The sequence below is a fragment of the Notamacropus eugenii genome, chromosome 4 (genome assembly GCF_028372415.1).
Source record: "Notamacropus eugenii isolate mMacEug1 chromosome 4, mMacEug1.pri_v2, whole genome shotgun sequence".
NCBI lineage: Eukaryota > Metazoa > Chordata > Mammalia > Diprotodontia > Macropodidae > Notamacropus > Notamacropus eugenii.
The window spans coordinates 216,444,988-216,467,338 of record NC_092875.1 but is presented as its reverse complement, the minus strand read 5'-3'; the positions used below and the strand labels follow the sequence as shown (position 1 = coordinate 216,467,338).

The 22,351-nt window shown below is 35.7% G+C and overlaps 1 protein-coding gene across 4 annotated transcripts in view; it reads right to left on the bottom strand.

Moving 5' to 3' along the window:
- RTTN (rotatin) overlaps positions 1-22,351 on the bottom strand; it is a 216,018-nt gene that overhangs the window by 129,141 nt on the left and 64,526 nt on the right. For all 4 annotated transcript variants that reach the window (XR_011966004.1, XM_072604121.1, XM_072604122.1 and 1 more), the window contains exons 19-24: positions 20,425-20,521; positions 14,740-14,828; positions 14,265-14,382; positions 11,221-11,317; positions 7,480-7,548; positions 243-431 (exon numbers count right to left, since the gene is read on the bottom strand). Coding sequence is in view for 3 of the 4 variants with exons in the window: in XM_072604121.1 (XP_072460222.1) it covers positions 243-431; positions 7,480-7,548; positions 11,221-11,317; positions 14,265-14,382; positions 14,740-14,828; positions 20,425-20,521 (659 nt within the window). In the remaining variant the exon portion in view is untranslated. The remainder of the gene's footprint in view (positions 1-242; positions 432-7,479; positions 7,549-11,220; positions 11,318-14,264; positions 14,383-14,739; positions 14,829-20,424; positions 20,522-22,351) is intronic.

Genomic DNA, 22,351 nt, shown 5'->3' with positions numbered 1-22,351 from the left:
TTTAAATATTTTTTATTTAAATCTGCTACCATTCCAGAAAGGTCAACAATACATAAAAATCAAATTTTAAAATAAACAGGAATATCTAATGCTTTTGAAACCAAGTGAAAATTAGGAAAATTGAAAGCACTCAACCTTGAATAACCAAGTGGCAAAAAACCTACTTAACCTAGGAGGGAAAAGATAATCATAACTCACTAAAATATGAATTGTGAATAGTGAACAAATTATTAACAGCTTACTCCTGGGCTTCATTTTCAGAGTTTATCTCTTTCAGCAGGTTATCAATTCCATGGCACCGTGACAAGTTCCAAGCTATTCTCAGCATATCTGTCACAGGCTTTAAGGCCAAGTAATCAGTAGATAATGGCAAAACCACATAGTGAGGGCTGACAGCATGGTGACCAGGGACATGGACTGGAAGATGGTACCTAAAGAAAATTTATGTACAAAAGTTAATCCATTTTCTACCACTTTCTTCACCCCCCTCCCTCAACATTTTTAAAAAAGGCATATTACAGTTGCCATACCACAAAAGAGGGAAGGGGAATTAGTAATGATTCAACCCCATAGCACTCATCAATACCATATTACCGTAAGTGCGTTTCAAAAAATAAGCCTCCAGAACTTTAACTTTTGAACCCAATTCAATCTCTGATCCAATGAATTACTATTACGCAAAAGACAAAAGCTATTAACTACTTCCCTTTCCATATCTCAAGGAAAACCAAACAGCAAGACTATTCACACATTTTCCAACTTTCAGGAGTAATCATACACATATTAAATCTCACAATACAAATGTAAAAATAAAAGGATAAATAATTTTACAATTTTAGAGACTTTTTTCAGGGACATGTTAAACTACATAGCTTCTGAGATTCCAAAACAGGTAGGAGACTTAAGTTGTTCTTATACTACTAAGAGGCTCCAAATTCCATCAGAGGAGAGGTCTCCCCTGTAGAAAATACATTCACCAACTGAGAAAGCAATCTATCCAGGATTTAGGGAAGTCCTAGGAAGTTGCCAAAAAGAAATGTAAGCCATTTGCCCAGGGTCATAAAGATAGAAAGCAGAAGAGACAGGACTGGAAGACAGGTTTTCATAACTTAGAGTTCAATACCACATACAGTACAGCAAAATGACTTGTTATTATAGTCATGTAATAATTCAGGTGCAGAATAAACCTGAGAACCTAAATTTTCTGAAATCCAGACTAGTCATTTATTGTTTAGAGATAATTTTGAAAATTGATTATTTTGTTTGGAAACTACCCAAGCCTACTCTTCTGTCTCGCTCCTATCTCCTCCTTTTTTTGGACTATTTCATTCTCCATTAACATTTCTATCAGAAAATAAGCAATCAGTTTTGTCACTTCTTACATTTTCACAGATTTGGAATAAAAACTGGATGGAAAGAAATTTTGAAATCATCTGTCAATTTTAATTTATATATGCTTTTGTTGCCTCTTACTTATAACCATGAAAGAATTCACATTGCAACTCAATGTTAAGAAATAGTGTTGAAAGTATTTCTAATTCTCAGGAACTTCCTATCTGACAGAAACTAAAACAAAAAGCTGGAAAGCTATCTCAGAGAAATTAAGTTTTGGCCCATTTCTTGTACCATGTACCACAATAAGCTCAAAACAGATATATAACATGAGTGTTTTCGGAAAATTCTCAACATGGGATCCTGGGAAGCCCAAGGAGAATCTCTCCAGCCAGGCAGATCTGCTGATTGGGAGTCAAATGACTTAAATAGTTAAAACAGAAAAGAAAAAGAAAATTAGCATGTTAATATGACTTCTTACTTTTAGCACCTTCAACTTTCCAGTGTTCAGATTTGTTTTTTATACATAGTCAGGCCCTCTTAGAGTCCACATCCAATCAGAAATGTTCTACAGCAATTTTGGATATATAAGTAATAATTCTCACATGAGGTTGGAGAGGAGAGGGTAAAGAAAGGTAAAGTGATGATAAAAGCATGAATAAGAATGCATGCAGTGTCAAAAGAAAGACAAAAGTGTACTTAAGAGATATAAACAACTGGACTGGACTTAACAATTAATTGGAGATGGAGATGGAGAGTCAGTGAGGAGGCAAGGGTGACAGGTTGAATAATTAGGAACATGATTAGGAACAACCTTGACAATAATAAAGAAGTTAGGAAGAGGGGGATGGTTTTGGAGGAAAAAGAATAAGTTCAGTTTTAGACACTGAATTTAAGATGTCTAGAGGACATCTCCTTCTAGATGTCTAATGAGGGGAATAAACATTTGTATAGCACTTACTATGTGCCAAGCACTGTGCTAAGAGCTTTACGGTGTATCTCATGTAATCCTCACAACAACCTTGTGATATAAATGTTGCTATCATTTTCATTTTAAAGTTGAGGAAACTAAGGCAAACAAGAGTTAAGTGACTTGCCTAGGGTCACATAGCTAGTAAGTGCCTGGGCTGGATTTGAACTGGAGTCTGGATCCAGACTCAGCACTCTATTCACTGTACCACCTACTTGACCTAAATGAAGATACAGCAAAGGAGACCAAAGGTACAGTTGGACAGGCAGGCAGAGAGCCAGAAAAGAGTCAAGAAAAACTAGAGAAGACAATTTCAAGGAAAAAAGGGCAATCAAAAGTGTCAAAATGCTGCAGGGAGGTTAAGAAGGATAAGAATTAAGAAAAAGCCATTAGATTTGCCAATTAAGAGATTATTAGTGATTTAGGATAAAGAAGTTTTGGATGAATGAGGTGGAAGCCAGAATGTGAAGAGCTGAGTTAAGAAAAAAGCACTGTACTGATACTTAAAATCTATGTCACCTGCGAAAGTCATTGCAACTCTCCAGGCCTCAGTTTCTACATCTACAAAATGAGAAGTTGGACTAGAATGCCTCTGAGGCCTACTAGGGTTCTAAGTCTAGGATTCTATTAGCACACTGCAGGCATGGATGAAAATTGTTTTAAAAAAAAAAAAAAGAAAGCATGGAAAAGGGAGATGGAATGACTTGTATGAGGCAAGAAGACAACAAATCTGGCTGTACCATCACATGTCTGCCTGATGGAGAGTAATGTATTGTGTAGATAAGGCTGGAAATATAGGTTGGGTCCAGGTTGTGAAAGGATTTAAATGCCAGGGAAAGAAGTTTATATATGACTAATCGGGAGTCACTAGAGGTTATCGAGAAGGGTAGTGACATGGTCAAACCGGCACTTTGGGAAAATTATTTTGGTAATGGTTTAGAGAGGATGGAACGAAGAAGGAAGAGATTTGAGGCTGAGAAGCCACATAAGAGTCAATTGCAAAAGTCCAGGTGAGATATAATGGGTGGAAGTTGTGTAAATGGAGAGGAGATGGATGTGAGATATGCTGTGAAGGTAAATACTACAAAATATGGCAACTGATTGGATATGTGGAATGAGAAAATAAGAAACTGAGGGTGAAGAATGTGGGTGTCCTCAAGGAAAGTTAAGAAGAGTGTTTGATTTTGAAGGAGGGGATAACAAATTTTGCTTTAGACTTTGTTTGAAATTCCTAGTATACATACAGTTAAAAATGCGTAAAAGAGAACTTGTAATGTGGCCTGGACTCAAGAGAGACATTAAAACATGGAGAAATAATTAATTTCTCCTTCTCTTTGCCAACAGTCGAGATACCTCTCCCCAATCTCCTAACTGATGAATGCCTACCAACGCTACTATTTCAGGACAGGCCACAGCCATTTTCATTTCAATCAAACTCAACTCTGGACTTCCCCTCTTCCTTGCCAATCACCTTCCCACCTACTCTTCTCTACTCTCTGTACATAGTGCTTCTTAACTTCCCATTTTATGCTGTCTTCCTCCATTAGAATATAAGCTCCTTGAAAGCAGGAATTATCTTGCTTATTTGTATTTGTATCCCCAGAGATTAGCACAGTGTCCATCATATAATAAGTGCTTAATAAATGTTTTCTCTAAGTACCTGTGTGTGTGTGTGTGCGCGCGTGTGTGTGTGTCTGGGAATGATCAGTTAAAAAATTTCACATACTGGCTGCAGCCTATCTTTCCAAACTTATTATGCATTACTTACTTTCATACACTCTATAGTCTTGTCAAATGGCTTTCTTCTTGTAAACCAAGCACAATATTTCACCTCAGCACATATGGTCTCCCATGCCAGGAATATATTCTCTTCCCACTTTACCTCTTAGAATTCCTAGCTTCCTTCAAACCAAATACCACATGTTACATGAAGTCTCTCCAAAATGCTAGTACCCTATCAGCACCAAAATTACTTTTCATCTGAATAAATATTTTTCAGAATTACCTTTTATCTTTTACCAGCTTCTCCCTGGTGTCATCCTCACTCTGCTTTCCAGCAGGTCTGCTACTTTTCCCTCATTAGATTGTAAGTTCTTTGAGGGAACAGACTACCTTTCTTTCTCTTATTTGTATCCCTGGTGCTTTGTACGGTACCTAGCACATAGCAGGTTCTTAATAAATGTTTACTGAACTGAATAATCTATTTTGTATCTATCTATCTATCTATCTATGTACATGCTTTCTCCCAAGACAGAATATCAACCACAGAAACTTCTGTTTGTCTCTTTCATGTGTAGCACAATGACTGGCACACAGTACTTAGTATACACTTGTTGATTCTTTGATATAGTACTTAAATAGGAATTCCCTCTAAAATATCCCCTATCAAATGGACATCGAGTCTTTGTTCTGCTGAGAAGGAATCCATTACTTTTTAAGATGGCACATTCCACTTCTGAACTTCTTAGAACTTAGAATTCCCACTGATAAGTTCTTCCTGAAGCTTCCATTTTGTGGAGAGGTCCAAGTGAACTTTCATTTCCCTTCCAGATCTATTCCTGGCTTCCAGACTTCCACATCATGCTATCTCATCCTAGAACTTCCTTTAATGCCTGGGACCTCATCAATTTGTAACATCCAATCACCCTTGTGGCCTTCTCAACCTAGAACAGCTCTCTAAGAGGCATACAACCTTCTCCCATTGGTGAGTTCCTCCTGGGGCCTCCATTTTGTAGAATGACCCAGGTTAATCTTCCATCCCCTCCTAACCCTCCTAGTTCCTTGCTTCGCAACTGTACCTAGACCCACTCTTGCCCCTGCCTTACTGTGCCTTTTTGCTCACTGACTTGCCCCAATAAAATATAAACCCCTTAAGTGACAGGGACTCTTTTTTTTGCTTGTATTTGTATCCCCAGAACTTAGAACATATAATGTGTGTTCATCCTTCGCTGCCGAAGAAGACCATGCCATCAGAGAAATAATGAAATGACTTGTACTTGACTTTGCTTTGAGTGAGGGAGGGCTGTGTAGTCACCAGCCTCACTTCTCCTCCACAGCCATCTGAATCCAGTGACCAGATATTCATCAGGATGATTGGAGATGACCCAGGATGAGGCAATCGGGATTAAGTGACTTGCTCAAGGTCACACAGCTAGTGTCAAGTGTCTGAGATGAGATTTGAACTCAGGTCCACCTGACTCCTGCACTGGTGCTCTATGCACTGCACCACCTAGCAGCCCCCAGAACATATAATAAGTACTTAATAAAAGCTTATTTCCTTCCTTAGGAAATCTTCCCTAAAGAAGCTTAAATCTGCCTTTCTACAATTTGTAATCAAAACTCCAAGTATTGTAGTCTAAGACCAAGTTTAATACCTACTCTACAGGATAGCCTTTCAAATACTTAAGTAAAGCTACTGTGTCTATCTCTAAATCTTTTCTAAACTAAATATCTCCTTCAACTAATCCTCATTTGCCATGAATTTCATTCTTCTTACTCTTCTAATTATCCTCTTGACAAGTATCCATGTTGTGGATATATAACCCAAATTTAAAACAAAACCAACCCCCCCCCCCATTCTTTATCTCAGGTCAAAAATCAGTTGACCTAGTATCCCACATCTGAGAATAATCAACTATCACAAGTAGTATCTTTTCTTCCCCTGATCATTATTAGATAACCTCTTTACTGAAAGCCCTCATAAATCCACATCATCATTCGTTAGGGCAACAAGGAGCCACTTTCTCCAGCGAGAATGCAGTTCTGCTCTCCACAGGTAAAATTGTCTTACTTATTCCCTAACATTAGGTGTTCCGTGGTCCTCCTTTCCTTCCTTTTCCACCACTAATCCTCCTAGAATATATTATGATTGGTCTTACCTCTTCAATCTTTTTCCTCAAAGAATTTATTTCATTCCTTCAGGAAACATTTCATTCTTCTTAACTTTCACTTTGTATTAGTAAAATCCAAATCATTGTGTACTCCCTGTAAGTTCCTGCAAAATTCCCTTGCCTTCTAAAGAACTAGATACTAAGAGAATGCCCATCACTCAGGGAATGGCTGCACAAATTACAGTATATGAATGTGATGAAATACTATGATACTTAAGGAAATAATGCAAGGATTGGTTTCAGAAAAAAACTAGTTTGACATATATGAAAAAACAGAGTTGAGTCAAGAGAATAATTCATACAATAACAACAGTATTGTAAAGACAGAAAAATTTGAGACTTAAGAACTTTGATCAATACCATTACTACTATAACCAACCACTACTATGAAGAAACAAATATGAAAAAAGCTATCCACTTCCAGACAGAGAGGTAAAGGCATGAATGATGATACTGCTAAAGGAAAAATCAATATAACCTGCAATTAATTGGATATGTCTAAGAAAGCAGGGGAAAAAGTCAAAGAAGACTCCAAGGTTATAAGCCTGATTACCTGGAAGACTATCAATATTTCTTTACTTAACTGATCCCCAGGCTTAGAATGTCCCCCTCCATTCTACAAAGAAAACTGATAATATGAAGGGAATCTATGGGTGCGTAACAAGAACAGTGAAGGGCCTAAAGGCCTTATGACATTAAGATTAGTTGAAGGAAATGGGCATGCCTGTCCAGGAAAAGAGAGGAAATGACAGCTGTCTCCAAGTATTTGAAGAGCTGTTTATTGTAAAGACAAGAGATTAGCCTTTCTCTTCTTGATTCCAAAGAACAGATCTAGGAGGAATGGACAGAAGCTGTAAAGGTAGATTTTGGCTCAATAGCTTTTTTTTTTTTTTTTAATTTCTTAACAGAACTATCCAAAAATAGAATGGGCTGCCTCAGAAGGTATTGGACTTTTCCTCCTCAGGAGCCTTCAAGCAAAGACTGTAGGACCACTGCTTAGTAATGTTGTAAATTGAGTTTCTCTTTAGGAATTAATAGAACTACATGGCCACTGAGCTACCTACTTTTAACCTCTGAGATTTTGTGATTTTTTTTGAAGTCCCTTCCATTTTTTGAGGCCTAAATTTAGTGCCACTTCCTCCACAAAACTTGTTTTGATGATGAAAGTGATCTCTCCCACACCAAATTTCTCAGCAAAATAAAATTATAAAAAAAATTTCTATTCCATTTTTTCCTAATAAAATCATGTTTTACTATTAAAAAAGTCAAAGTAAAAGAAGTCCTTACCGCCTAATCACTGACACTGGCAAGATAAAGGCTGGAGTTGGAGTTGATTTACTGGATATATTATCAGACCTGTTTCACAATGGAGTAATGAAAAGTAAAAGAAAAATTAAATAATCTGTTTTGGAACATATTTTCAATGTTTTATCAGCATAAGTTATTAACAACTTGAGTATTTTATAATTTAGGGAAATAGAACCCCACTATAACATGGCTTAGAATTATAAAAGCTAAGACATATAAAAGGGTCACATTATGGTTCCTCTAAAATAAGTGCATATAATAAAAGCTTGTTAAAACATGGTCAGTCAGTATGATCCATCAATACCAGCTGACCACATTTAGTCACCACGGGCATTAAAATATTACTATTAAAATAAACACCTTTCAAAACGTTTTTGGTATGAACAATTGAATTTCAAAAATCACACATAAAAAAGAATATTCACCCCCAGGAGGAATGAATAAATGTATCAATTTTATTTTTTATAAATAAAAAGGAATTAACATTAATAATATTATTATTACTAAAACTATCTTAGATATAAGTAGTCCTTTTCAAAGTATTTTCACTTAAATGATCCTATTTAATTGTCACAACAACCCTATGAAGCAGGCAGGGCACAGTTCTCTGACAGATGAACAAACAAAGGCACGTAAATGTTAAGTGACTTGCTCGGGACAAAGGAAAAAATCTAGGTCAAGAACTTGTCTTCTTAGACTAATGAATGTTCTCTTCATGATGCTACACTTCCCTTTCCAAGTTCTCTGTATTGCCAGTAAAATAATACTTTTTGTATTGTTCACTAACACAAGGATTCAAATAAAGGCATCATTTTTTTCTTTATCCACTTGCATTATTAAAGCCTTCCTCTGATCACTAACCACATTGTGAAAGTGAATCTGGATGTCTTGAGTCTAGAATAATGAACTATATAAGCTCTGATAAGTTTCCTAAGCTGTATTAACGTTTTGAGACCAATTCCAGGGATGGATTAGAAGCTCATAATCAGATCGGCTGTGCGGTAATGCATTTTTTGACGATGATAATGACAAAAGAGGGGGTAAGATCTGTGTCAGTGAAGGAAGTATTTGTACCAGAGAGATCATCAGGTCAGGCTAGATCTTGCCTAGTATATAAACTGTACACTATATGTGAGAAGTCCATCATAAGAATTGACTGTATTTTTAAAACATTACATTCAAAAGCTAGAGAACAGTCTTGTTGATAATAAATACTAATTACTTCTCGTTGATAATAACTTTCACACTAGCAATGACTAATCAATTGCTCCTCAGTCACAGTAACGTGCTCTCCTAGTGGCCTGAAAGTACTAAGGTATTTCCCAGCATGATCACAACAATGATCTTTAATACCAACAACAGTACATTCAATGGCAACAAGCAATAAACATTAACTGAGCATCCACCATGTTCAAGCAACTATGATCTAAACAAGATGAATATATGAGAGTTTAATTCTGCTAATTAATCGTTAGTCTAAGACTTAATAGCCTCAAGTAAAGTTTATTTTATTCATAAAAATACATTTAGAGGAAGAGGAGAAAGCATAGAATCAATTTTAAAATTTTTAATGATTTATTTTAAATAATTTCAGAAGAACATTTTTTTAAAAGGGGGGTTAATTTATTGGTGACAATGGCTAATTATGCAATATCAAGCAAATGAAAAGACTAAATTAAACTTCAAATAAACAACAAACATCATTTGCAAAATTTCAATGGATTATTGATTAACACCTAATGAAAAGAATTGGTAGGGGAAGGTATGTGAGGTAGATAGGAACCTTAACTTGTTGAGATCTACATTTTCTTTGCCTTTCGGTAGATTTTGGAGTATTACACTAGGAGTCAGAAGAACTGAATTTTAGTGTTTTACCACTACTGGTAATTAACTGTGTGATTTTGGGCAAGTCACTTAACTCTGGGCCTTAGTTTCTTCATCTACAAAAAGAAAGGTTTGATCTAAATAATCTCTAAAGTTCCTTCCAACTAACATTTTATGATCTAATTTCAAGATTCAATCACAGAAAGCACAAGTCAACACAGTAATTTTGACATCCTTGCTGGTATGCATACTAGAGAGATGGAGGAAAAAAAGATGTATCATATAATCCCAAAATAATAAACAAATTATAATATCCTGGGCCAAGCATTCAATTGGGAAGATGCTTGTTTTCATCGGTGAAGTATGCTTCCTGGTGCCAATGTTTAACCATTCAAAAATTTATTTAACTCTCTGTACAGGAGAAACTACTATTCCTTAAATGGTCCTACTTTATTTCCTCGGTGTTTATGAGAAAATACATTTACCTGTTTTGCTTATGAGTTCCCATTAAATAGAAACTTTCTGGTAAATGAAACTACCTAAAAAGCTACATTACAATGAATTTTGCACCATTCTATAAGAAAAATCTACTACCTGTTAAGAATTAAAAAATAAGACATATACAGAGCTGTACAGTTTGTAACTCTTTTCCTTCACAGCAGGACTAAGGAATACATAGTGTTAGCATTCTTATTTCCATTTTACAGATAAATAAACTTAAGGGTGATTAAATGACTTGCCCTTTGTCGAAAGGATAGCAAGTAGAAGAATTATAGCTGAAACCAATGCCTTCTGACAACAAGGCCAGTGTTACTCAATTTAATTCAACTCAATTCAATTAACATTATGTAAATATAGTGACACAGTAGATAGAGTTGGCCTTGGGATCAGGAAGGCTTAGCCTAAGTCCTTCATCTGATACATACTAGTTGTTTGACTTTAGTAAAATATAACTTTTAAATGCCCCAGGTAATAGTCTAATATGAGTTGGTGATATACATTAGCAAGTGGAGGAAATCTGCATACTGCAATTTCACTGAACTGATGAAATCACAGGTTTACCTCAAAAAAATACTGCTATCTGTAAAAATCAGTTAAGTCTAATTCTCTACCATTTTTTAGAAATATGCAAATCCAGGTAAATGGGGTTTTGTTTGTCAAATGGACTGTACAACACTTAAAGCAATATAACAGAGATCTGAAAATGTTGTTAGTACTTCTGCCTTACAATTTCTATATCTGAGTTAGCCCACTCTTCAAAATAGGATCATATTAAGTACAGTAAGTATTAAATAATGCTAATTCATGCCCCATTCCCTGGGGTCTTGTTCTCTTAACATATGATAAATTAAAATATGACATACTGTAGGTGCTGTTGTTCAGTCATTCCAGTCATGTCCGACCTTTTGTGACCCCCTTTGGGGTTTTCTTGGCAAAGATACAGGAGAAGCTTGCCATTTCTTTCTCCAGCTCATTTTACAGATGAGGAAACTGAAGCAAATAGTGTGAAGTGACTTGCCCTGAGTCACACAGCTAGTAAGTATCTGAGGCCAGATGTGAATTCAGGAAAATGAGTCTTCCTGATTCCAAGCACAACTCTCTATCCAGTACACTGCCTCTACCTAGTAACATAACTTGCATATTAATCTGGGATCTGCTGGAAATTAATTCAAAAGGATTGACTAATGATAGGAATTTCAGAAACTATGGCAAGTTAACAGAGGAGAAAATTAAGGGGAAGTAAAGCCTTTCAGAGCCTCTGATGTGAAACAAAAATCACAACTGATTAAGTTGCCTATAAGGACTAACCCTATATGCATGAATTGCTTAAATCACAAATAAGGCTACAGAAAAAAATCGCAAGTAAAGAGTTGTTATTAAATTTTTGTAACATACCACATGTCCATTCTTGATACTTCATCAAACAAAAGAAGACAGAACAGTGCTGCCACTTCAGTCATTATGGCAGAATCCTTTTGGAATATCAAGGCAACTGAAGAGTCAAAATGCAAAATTATCTTCTTATCAGATATTTTTAGTTATAATAGAATACTTTACAAATACATAAAGATCTTTAAATGTGAAATGAAGATACATCAAAAAAGTTAATATAACTGATCAATTTTTGAAGGTCAGGAAATGTGCAAATAAAAAAAAAGTATCCCTTTGGAACATACTAGTGTCTGAACTAATTTGACCACTCAAACTAGGCTACTTGCTATTGCACATATATGTCATCTCATCTCCTACTTCTCTACCTCTGTACAGGCATTCCTCCTATCCTAGAACATTCTCCTTCCTCATGAGTACCTCTTAGAATCCCTAACTCCTTCCAAGACTCAGTTGAAGGAACAATCCAAACAAAATGACCTTCTCCTCCCTAGAAGTAAGTACATTCCTTACCACTAAAACAAAAAAAATGTAGTATTTGCTTGGATTTTTTTTTCTTAACTACATACATACCATGACTGCTTCATCTTTATATTTCTATCCCCAAGGCCTAGTATAGCACCTGGCACATAGTAGGTACTCTTTAAATGCCTGGCAAACAAACTGCAGGGGCACAGGAACAGCCTGATGGGACCTTAAAGGTTATTCAGACCCATCCTCTTATTCTATAGAGGAGAAAACAAAGTCTCTGAAAAGCCAAGTAATTTGCCCAAGGTCACAATAATATTAAGTGACAAAGGAGTTCCAGGCAAATAGGAGGAATTAACTTCAGTTTTTAATGACATAATTAATTACTCATCCATCATCAGAATTTGGCAAACCAGTTAAATTCTAACTAAATTTTTTCTCTCTGAACAACTGCCTCATCTTCCCACTGAATACAAAGATTTAAACACACACACACACATATACACACACCCCAGATTTTGTTGATGATATGGCAAACACACTGGCCACAATACTGATAACCAGTTTGTTGTTTAGTAGCATCCAACACTTCCTTAAACTCATTTAGAGACACCAAAATGGTTTGCCACTTCCTCATCCAGCTCATTTTACAGATTAAGAAATAAGACAAACAGGATAGAGCTATCAAGTGTCTGAGGCCTGATCTGAACTCACAAAGATGAGACTTTCTGACCCCAAGCCCAGCACTCTACCCACTGGGCCACCTAGCTGACCCTCACTGATAACCAGAGGCAACAAAAAAAGAATGAACAGATGTCACCTACATAGGAACAGTTGGGATTGTGTGCTAGGGAAGAGAAAAGGCTTCAAGATGAGAAAGACATCAATCAGTATTCCCATACTGAGAGAAAAATACATTATATTTGAAGTCATAAGGCCCAGGTTAAAAATCCCAATTTTACTACTTACTACCCTTGTAACACTGGGCAAATCACTTCATGTCACCTATTCATCCATAAAAGAGGGCTGGACTAAATATTCTCAAAGGATCTTTCAAGTTCTAAATCTGTGATGCTATTATTTATATCTCAAAATTGAAAAAATACAATACAATGTTTAGACCCCCAAAAGCCTGCAGAATTACTTAAGTTTTGGGTTTTCCTTTTTACCCAGTTGAATCTGAACCCAGTCATACTAGAAATGATTCCAACAACAAGAAAGATATCACTGTCTAATACAGAAACATTAGGCCACATAAAAAGAAACTGAGATCAACCCAAACATCCAAATTAGCAAAGGCCCATAAACCTAGGGTTTAAAAGAAATTAAACCAGGCATAAAGTAAATCAGTTATAAATGACCTAAGAATAAGAAAAACTAAAACATCTACATAATATTGCCACTATAGTATTTCAGATTGTCGTCATTAAGCAGTAATATAATATAATTCTGTAATATCTAATATACTCATCATTGTATAAAGGGCTACTAAAAATGTCACAATTTAGTCTCAATTTTAAGGAATGATTTACTTTTACCAAAAATATTTAGAAAGTCCTAAGTCTTTTCTCCCTAAATGCACAAAACATTAGGACTAGAGATTAATAGTAAGATCTGAAACCACCTGCTTCAACTGAATTGTATAATCTTTATCAAATACTAAGAAACTGATAAGCCTATGAACATTAAGGTAACTGTCTAATCTGAACACCTCTTGTTTAGATGAGAAGGAAATAGAATATATTGATCTAATCCAGGAGAAAAAAAGAATATTATAAAATGAAGGCTCATGAGGCAAGTAAATTGCCAGCTAAAGATAATCAGGCTAACTAATCAAAGCCGACTGAGTAGATTTCCTCTTTATGACAAATGACAAAAGCAGACGCTATAGGATTTGCCAACCACTTTATAAGGATGAATTAATCTCCACTGATGATTCTGAAAGGCATACAAGCTACCAATTTTACAGGTGGCGATATGTGATACTAATGCTTGTCTAATGAGATAATAAGCCACCAGAGGATACAGGATTTGATGACAGAAACAAAACAAACAACAAATGGGGGTTATAGAAGAGACTGCAGTAACAGCAGCTGCAGTGGTGATTCTTTATATGCGTGGACTCTACTTAAATGTCAAGACACCAGATGGTGTATGTACAAGGGGTACAAAGTGTCCTCATGAGTTACAGCTTTTAGCAGATCAAAGGTCAAGACAATGCAAGTACTCTATTTAATAATGGAATTAGAAGGAAAAAAATTCATGAAGTACATACAACATGTAATTTCCAAAATGCACTGGTGTCTCTTAAGGCTTTTTAGAAAATCAGGGAATTTAAAGTTGCCCTAGTAGATGTCAGATTTTAACAGTTATTTTTCTTTTTTAATATAAATATCCATATATACACACATATGTACATAAATATGTAGACAGTTTACATATGAATGTTAATGTGTTGTGTATTGTGTACACATACATATACATGAAGACATGTAAAAGGGAAAATAGTTGATAAACTCAAAATAAATAAATCTCTCTAAACAATAACCAGTATTACATTATTGATAAGAGCTTTTAATCACCTCTGAAAAACAGGAAGAAGACAGAAGATTCCTGTGACAGAGACAGACGTTTAACTGAATCAGCAGTCAGAAGTTTTCTTAAGATTGTAAGGCATGGTAATATCATACATTCCATTTCCTAATCAAGAATAAAAAGCAAAGTAATTTTATTTTCATATATTCTAGTAAGAGTAAATAAAATATTTTAATATCACATAACATAGGCTTTTTCATCAAAACTATGAGTAAGAAAAATTTAAATAAACTTTACTTAAGAATTTTTTTAAAATGAGGTCAACATAATTATTGATTTTTATGGAGATTTGCTCTCAGATTCAAAGCTAAATAATGGAGAACATTTAGTTGCATTTAGTAGTAAATTTGATTAATAAAATAATCCATCTCTTAAAAAAATACAATTTTGCTATGCTTTTACAGTTTGGAGTTTTGGGGAAAGAGGAATATAGTTTAGAAATAGTGGTAGAGGGATACTTACCTCACCATCTTTTCTTACACATTTATTTAAAACAAAAAATAGTTTATCAATTAAATCCATCTTGTTCACCACATTATGCATTTTGATATCTACAAAAGAAGGAAAATTATAAAAATTCAACAAGCCATAAAAATGAAAGTCTAAAATAGAATTTTATTCTGAATTTATTGTCATTAACTAATTTAACCTTAATTTAATGTTCTAAAAGTTTATTAACAAAAGTTAAATTTTTCTTCTAAATATACTTTGCTTATTTGAGTTCAAAGTTTTAATATTTTTGTTAAGGACAACTGAAATATAAGGCTAGTGAATAATATGAAAATACATTTTGTAACTACTTAAAAATTAGGGTCAAGTTTTATTATCTAATCTAAAAATAAGCTCCATACAGAACTGCCGAGTTCTTCAAACTTGCAAATGTTCCTCTCAGAATAAATTAACTATGTTTTTCAGAGAAAAGAAACAAATCTCAGACTTGTCATTTTTCATATGTACTTTTATTGTCTATTTGTTCCCTATGTCTCATATATTTCATCTGTACATAGGGATATTATTTAAGCCTCTTTCACAGTGCTATTCATGCTCCTGCCATTCCTAGAAATCTTTTATTTCAACTGAAGTCTCCTGTTTATCATCTCCAATAACTAGTTAAGATGCAATTGTTAATAAAGACAATGTGGCTGAATGTCACAAAGATGTATAAAATGTATGCTTTTATATAGCCATGTAGTGGCCCAGTCTCACTCAATATTTTCACAGGATGACAACAGTCTTTGTTTTCTAATTCCTGGCTTCTTTTTACAAAACTAACCAAAAGTTGCCATGAGTTGCAATGTGTAATTGAGGTGTTATGGGTTCTTACTCAAGAATTAAGTCAGTGTCAGATTTGGAATATGTCTAGAAGGCTCTTTACCTTTTTCATGTCACTTTCTCATAGACTCATGAAGCCTATGCACCCCTTCTCAGTGGAATGTTTTTCAATGAATAAATACATAGGATTATAAAAGAAACAATCATGCTTAAGTACAGCTTTCAAAATATTAAAAATGAATAATTTCACAGACTCCAAGTGAAGAACACCTTATATAGGTGAAATATAAACTAGTGCTATAATTTCAATTTACTTCTTAATATGCCAAATCAAGCTTTCCATGGATTGTATGGTACTGAGCTGTACCTCCCAAGAATATTCTAGATACTTCCCCCTCCCTACACTCCCCACAAACATACCCATGAATCTTTTAAAATTATTTTTACTTGTTTTGGTAAATACTTCCCAAGTACATGTGAAAAAAAGTTTTAACAATCATTTTAAAAAATTTTTAGTTCCAAATTCTGTCCCTCCCTTATCCCACATCTTCATGAGGAGGCAAGTAATTTGATTTTGATTACACATGTAAAGTCAAGCAAAACATATTTTCATTTTAGCCATGTTGCACAAGAAAACACAAACAAAATAAAACAACAAAGATAAAGAAATTTTTTTAAGTATGCTTCAATCTGCATTTAGAGTTTAATAATTCTTTTTCTAGAGTTATACATCCATAAATCTTAAGGCATACATCAGAATTCAGAATTTTGTCAAAATTTTAAAAAATATATATTCAGAGGCATTGATTTGCCCACTGTTTAGGGCACAGAGGAAAATCCAAAAATTATATTATTGACTCTTAAGCAAAAACTTATACTCTGAATGTTAAGACAGATATGATTAAAATATTTGTACAATGTCATGGCCTAATTGCTCAGGCAAAAAATTTTAGTTGCTTTTAGACAGTGTATTTTGCAAGCTGAAAAAGAATTTTCATTTTCTATAGGAGATCTCTTAAAAAAAACCAAACCATACATGTGGCAACATTACCTTAGTTTTTCCTGACAGAATGTTCTAGGACATTAATGAAGCATTAACAAGTATCAACCAGGTAAATAGTGTGGCATAATGGAAAGAGGACCGGCTCTGGAGCCAGAGGGCCTACGTTCAAATCCTACCTCTGAAGCTTACTATTTGTGTGACTTTAGTCAAGTAATTTAATTTTGGGGGCGGAGCCAAGATGGTGGAGTAGAAAGACGCACATACACATAGCTCCAAACCCACAACCCATAGAACAACTACAAAGAAGTAACTCACGGCGAATTCTGCTCCCAGAGGCCACGGAACATTGGAGCGAGGGAGATCTCTGTTCCGGAGAGACCTGCAAACCTCTCGCAAAAGGTCCTTAGAGCTGCGGACTGGGCGCCGGGACTGGGAGCTGAGTACAGCCCTGCCGCGGCCGCGGCACCGAGAGGAAAAGATCCGAGCGGGCTTCAGGGACGGGATCTCCAGCGGCCACACGGATCCCTCCACCCACAGAGGGACCTGCAAACCTCTCGCAAAAGGTTCGTCGCGCTGCAGACGCGGAGCCCAGCCCAGACCTGCCGCGGCCGCGGCACCGAGAGGTACAGATCTGAGCAGGCTTCAGGGACAGGATCTCCAGCGGCCGCACAAGTCCCTCCACCCACAGGTGACGGGGGTCGGTGAGAGAGTCTCTTTGGCGGGTGGAGAAGGGAGTGGGGTGCCCCCATAACTCAGCCCCCCCCGGGAGGTAGAAGCTGAGAGGCGGCTGCAGACTGGGGCTCCCCAAGCAAGCAGGAGCCTGGATCCATTGTTGAAGGTCTATGCATAAACCCCCTGAGGGAACTGAGCCTGAGAGGCAGCCCTGCCCCCACCTGAGCATCTGAACTTAATCTCACACTGAATAGCAGCCCTGCCCCCGCCCAAAGCCCTGAGGCTGGAAGCAGCATTTGAATCTCAGACCCCAAATGCTGGCTGGGAGGATCAGGAGGCGAGGTGGGTGTGAGGAAAATATTCAGAGGTCAAGTCACTGGCTGGGAAAATGCCCAGAAAAGGGAAAAGAAATAAGACTATAGAAGGTTACTTTCTTGGTGAACAGGCATTTCCTCCCTGCCTTTCTGATGAGGAAGAACAATGCTTACCATCAGGGAAAAACGCAGAAGTCAAGGCTTCTGTATCCCAGCCCACTCAATGGGCTCAGGCCATGGAAAAGTTCAAAAAGAATTTTGAAAATCAAGTTAGAGAGGTGAAGGAAAAACTGGGAAGAGAATTGAGTGACATGCAAGCAAAGCATGAAAAACAAGTAAACACCCTGCTAAAGGAGACCCAAAAAAATGTTGAAGAAAATAACACCTTGAAAAATAGGCTAACTCAATTGGCAAAAGAGGTTCAAAAAGCCAATGAGGAGAAGAATGCTTTCAAAAGCAGAATTAGCCAAATGGAAAAGGAGATTCAAAGGCTCACTGAAGAAAATAGTTCTTTCAAAATTAGAATGGCACAGATGGAGGCTAAGGACTTTATGAGAAAGCAAGAAATCACAGAACAAAGCCAGAAGAATGGAAAAATGGAAGATAATGTGAAATATCTCATTGGAAAAACAACTGACCTGGAAAATAGATCCAGGAGAGACAATTTAAAAATTATGGGACTACCTGAAAGCCATGATCAAAAGAAGAGCCTAAACATCATCTTTCATGAAATTATCAAGGAAAACTGCCCTGAGATTCTAGAACCAGAGGGCAAAATAAATATTCAAGGAATCCACAGAACACCGCCTGAAAGAGATCCAAAAAGAGAAACTCCTAGGAACACTGTGACCAAATTCCAGAGTTCCCAGGGCAAGGAGAAAATATTGCAAGCAGCTAGAAAGAAACAATTCAAGTATTGTGGAAATACAATCAGGATAACACAAGATCTAACAGCCTCTACATTAAGGGATCGAAGGGCATGGAATAGGATATTCCAGAAGTCAAAGGAACTAGGACTAAAACCAAGAATCACCTACCCAGCAAAACTGAGTATAATACTTCAGGGGAAAAATTGGTCTTTCAATGAAACAGAGGATTTTCAAGCATTCTTGATGAAAAGACCAGAGCTGAAAAGAAAATTTGACTTTCAAACACAAGAATGAAGAGAACCATGAAAAGGTGAACAGCAAGGAGAAGTCATAAGGGGCTTACTAAAGTTGAACTGTTTACATTCCTACATGGAAAGACAATATTTGTAACTCTTGAAACATTTCAGTATCTGGGTACTGGGTGGGATTACACACACACACATGCACACACACACACACGCACACATACATAGAGACAGAGTGCACAGAGCGAATTGAAGAGGATGGGATCATATCTTAAAAAAAAAAATGAAATCAAGCAGTGAGAGAGAAAGATATTGGGAGGAGAAAGGGAGAAATTGAATGGGGCAAATTATCTCTCATAAAAGAGGCAAGCAAAAGACTCATTAGTGGAGGGGTAAAGAGGGGAGGTGAGAGAAAAACATGAAGTCTACTCTCATCACATTCCACTAAAGGAAAGAATAAAATGCACACTCATTTTGGTATGAAAACCTATCTTACAATACAGGAAAGTGGGGGAGAAGGGGATAAGCAGGGTGGGGGGATGATAGAAAGGAGGGCATGGGGAGGAGAGTGCAATTCAAGGTCGACACTCATGGGGAGGGATAGGATCAAAAGAGAATAGAAGTAATGGGGGACAGGATAGGATGGAGGGAAATATAGTTAGTCCTATATAACACAACTATTATGGAAGTCATTTGCAAAACTACACAGATTTGGCCTATATTGAATTGCTTGCCTTCCAAAGGGAAGGGGTGGAGAGGGAGGGAGGTAAAGAAGTTGGAACTCAAAGGGTTAGGATCAACTGTCGAGTAATGTTCTTGCCACTAGGAAATAAGAAATACAGGTAAAGGGGTATAGAAAGCTATCTGGCCCTACAGGACAAAAGAGAAGACGGAGACAAGGGCAGAGAGGGATGATAGAAGAGACAGCAGATTGGTCATAGGGGCAATTAGAATGCTTGGTGTTTGGGGGGGCAGGGGATAAAAGGGGAGAAAATTTGTAACCCAAAATTTTGTGAAAATGAATGTTAAAAGTTAAATAAATAAATTTAATTAAACAATATAAAAAAAAAAGTAATTTAATTTCCCTGGGCCTCAGTTGCCTCATCCATAAAGTGAGAGGGTTGGACTAGGTAGACTCTGAAGTCCCTCTCAGGTCTAGATCTATAATACAAATGAACAGATTGCGCTTTGGAATTTCACAGTTATCTTTAGTTGCAGTAAGCAATTATTTTATACCTGGGATTAGAATCTTCTTTAGAAACACTATAAATAATGATACCAACTTTTAACAGTACTGAAGCATTATTCTCTAGAGTCAGGAGTGATATAAGTGAGAAACAATTAATAATAGGTAATATGAAGGAAGGGAACATAAGGTTATATATTGCTAATACTTCAACTAAGCTAAAGAAAAAGTATCTTACTAGCTGTCTTAAAATCAAGTCATAAAAATGTACAACATATCAACTACTAAATTTCCTATCTGAATCTACCTAGGATAGATGGTTTGATGAAATTTTTCACATATCACATGGCAAAATGGAAATCACGTGTACCAGACAAGGTGACAGAAGATATAGTCTGGTATCAAAAGGCATTACAATTGTAGAAGAAAAGAAGATTCATTAAATCATAATTTATTACAATAAATAATAATTCATAATTCATAAATTCATTAAATTTTGAAGTGGAAAGAATACTATTCCAGACAACAACAATGTAAAACTAAGTAAACAGAATTTCATCAATCATTTTCCCCAAAATTTAATTACCTTGAAAAATTATAGCTAATTGCTCTAAGGCCGATTTCCTCAAAGGTAGGTCAACATCTGAAGTAAAGACTTCATATAATTTTTCAACAGCCTCGACCTAAGAACAAAAATTTATTTACATTTTTACAAATATATAAAGTTTTAAAATACAACTTTAATAATTGCTCTGCAAGCAAAAATTTTTCAAAGTCTACTTTTCTCCTGAGTCTCTCAATTTCATATTTATTTTATACAGTACTAAATTACAGAGCCCTTATTATTAAAAACCATTACACTTCTTTGCATTTTTAAACTACGTTGTGCTAAGTCATAGGACCATGATGCTAACTTTTTGATCCAAGACAAAACAAAGTTATTATGCTTCTTCCCGCTGCTTATCTTCCAAAGGTCTAATTCATTTAGTGTAAATATCTAGCACACTATGTTAGCTAGAAAGTATTTTAAGCAACATTTTCTAAAGATCCTACTAATCACTTTTTTAAATTTCACCTTAAAAATACAAGTTATAGTAATATTTCTATTAACAAAAATATACTATGTCATACTTTTATTTTTTCATCAGAAGCTAACAGGCAGAAATTATACAGGAATGTAGGGGAGAATCAAGCCCTGACTGGTCCTTCTCATAATAGCTGGAGGCTGCCTGGGCCAAGGGAGAAACCATGTACTAGTCACTCTCACAACTCTTCCCCAAAGGATTAAACTGAATTTACCTACAGTGTAAACTTTGCGTGATTATAAGAATAATAACATCATATTTTTCCAATTTTTGTGGAACGTATGGTTTAAAGATTAGGAGGACATAGAATGCCTGAAGGACTTGCCACTGAGACTGAATGAGAACAAAAAGGGGAGACTGCAAATTTATAAAGCTTTGTCGAAGATTTGCCCTCCTTAACCTAAATTAAAAGCAGCATGTAAAAGCTGAATTTACAGACATTTTTGCATGTATCTTTGAACGCAGAAAACTCTACTAAGTGAAATTTATTAAGATTTTTTTGGTCACTTAATTTCATTAAGGGTTTTTTTTCTTAAACAGCCTACTTTCTTACAAAGAAGTTTAATTCCAAGCGGATAAATTAATGGGGATGTCATATTCTCTGACTTTCAATACAAAGGTGATAGTAGAAAGCTGCTTCTTCAGTAATAGTTACCACCATCACCATTAGATGAGTATATATTTTTAAGCTTAATAATAACTCACTTTCAATATACACCAAAATATTTATGGTAGCACTTTCTGTGGTAGTAAAGAACTAAAATTAAAGCAGATGTCCATCGACTGGGGAATGGCTAAAAAAACTGGGGAACGTGAACGTAATGGAATATCATTTTGCTATAAGAAACAATAAACATGATGAATACTAAGAATCACAGAAAAACTTGTATGAACTGATGTAATGTGAAGCAAAGCTATGAAAACAATATATACGATGACTATAACAATTTAAGTGAAAAACCAACAACCACAAATCAGTTGTAACTAAATATGGTAAAATTATAAAGAAAAAGCTTGGTCCTAAACAAGCCAACCTCTACAGTGGTACAGATCCAACGGCATGGAATTTTGCACATGATATGAGATATTTTAAATGTTTTGATTGGCTTATTGATTTATTTCCTCTTCTCTTTAAAAAAAAAATCTTTGGTGTATGAAGGATGGATCTCTGGGAGGGGAGAAGGAATACAGGAAATAATAGAGGAAATAATACAGGAAAATAATACAGGAAAAAGTATGAATGAGGTGGAAAAACAAAGGGTATCAATAAAAATGTTATTTTTAAAAAGAAGTTTCTAAAAAACTCTAGAGAGAACTCATATTATAATAGTCCTTTCTCAAAATGGCCCTGTGATATAGGTAATAATAGTCTTTCTATCCTTCTCTAAAGGAGATTAAATGACATACAACCTGATATACCTAGATATC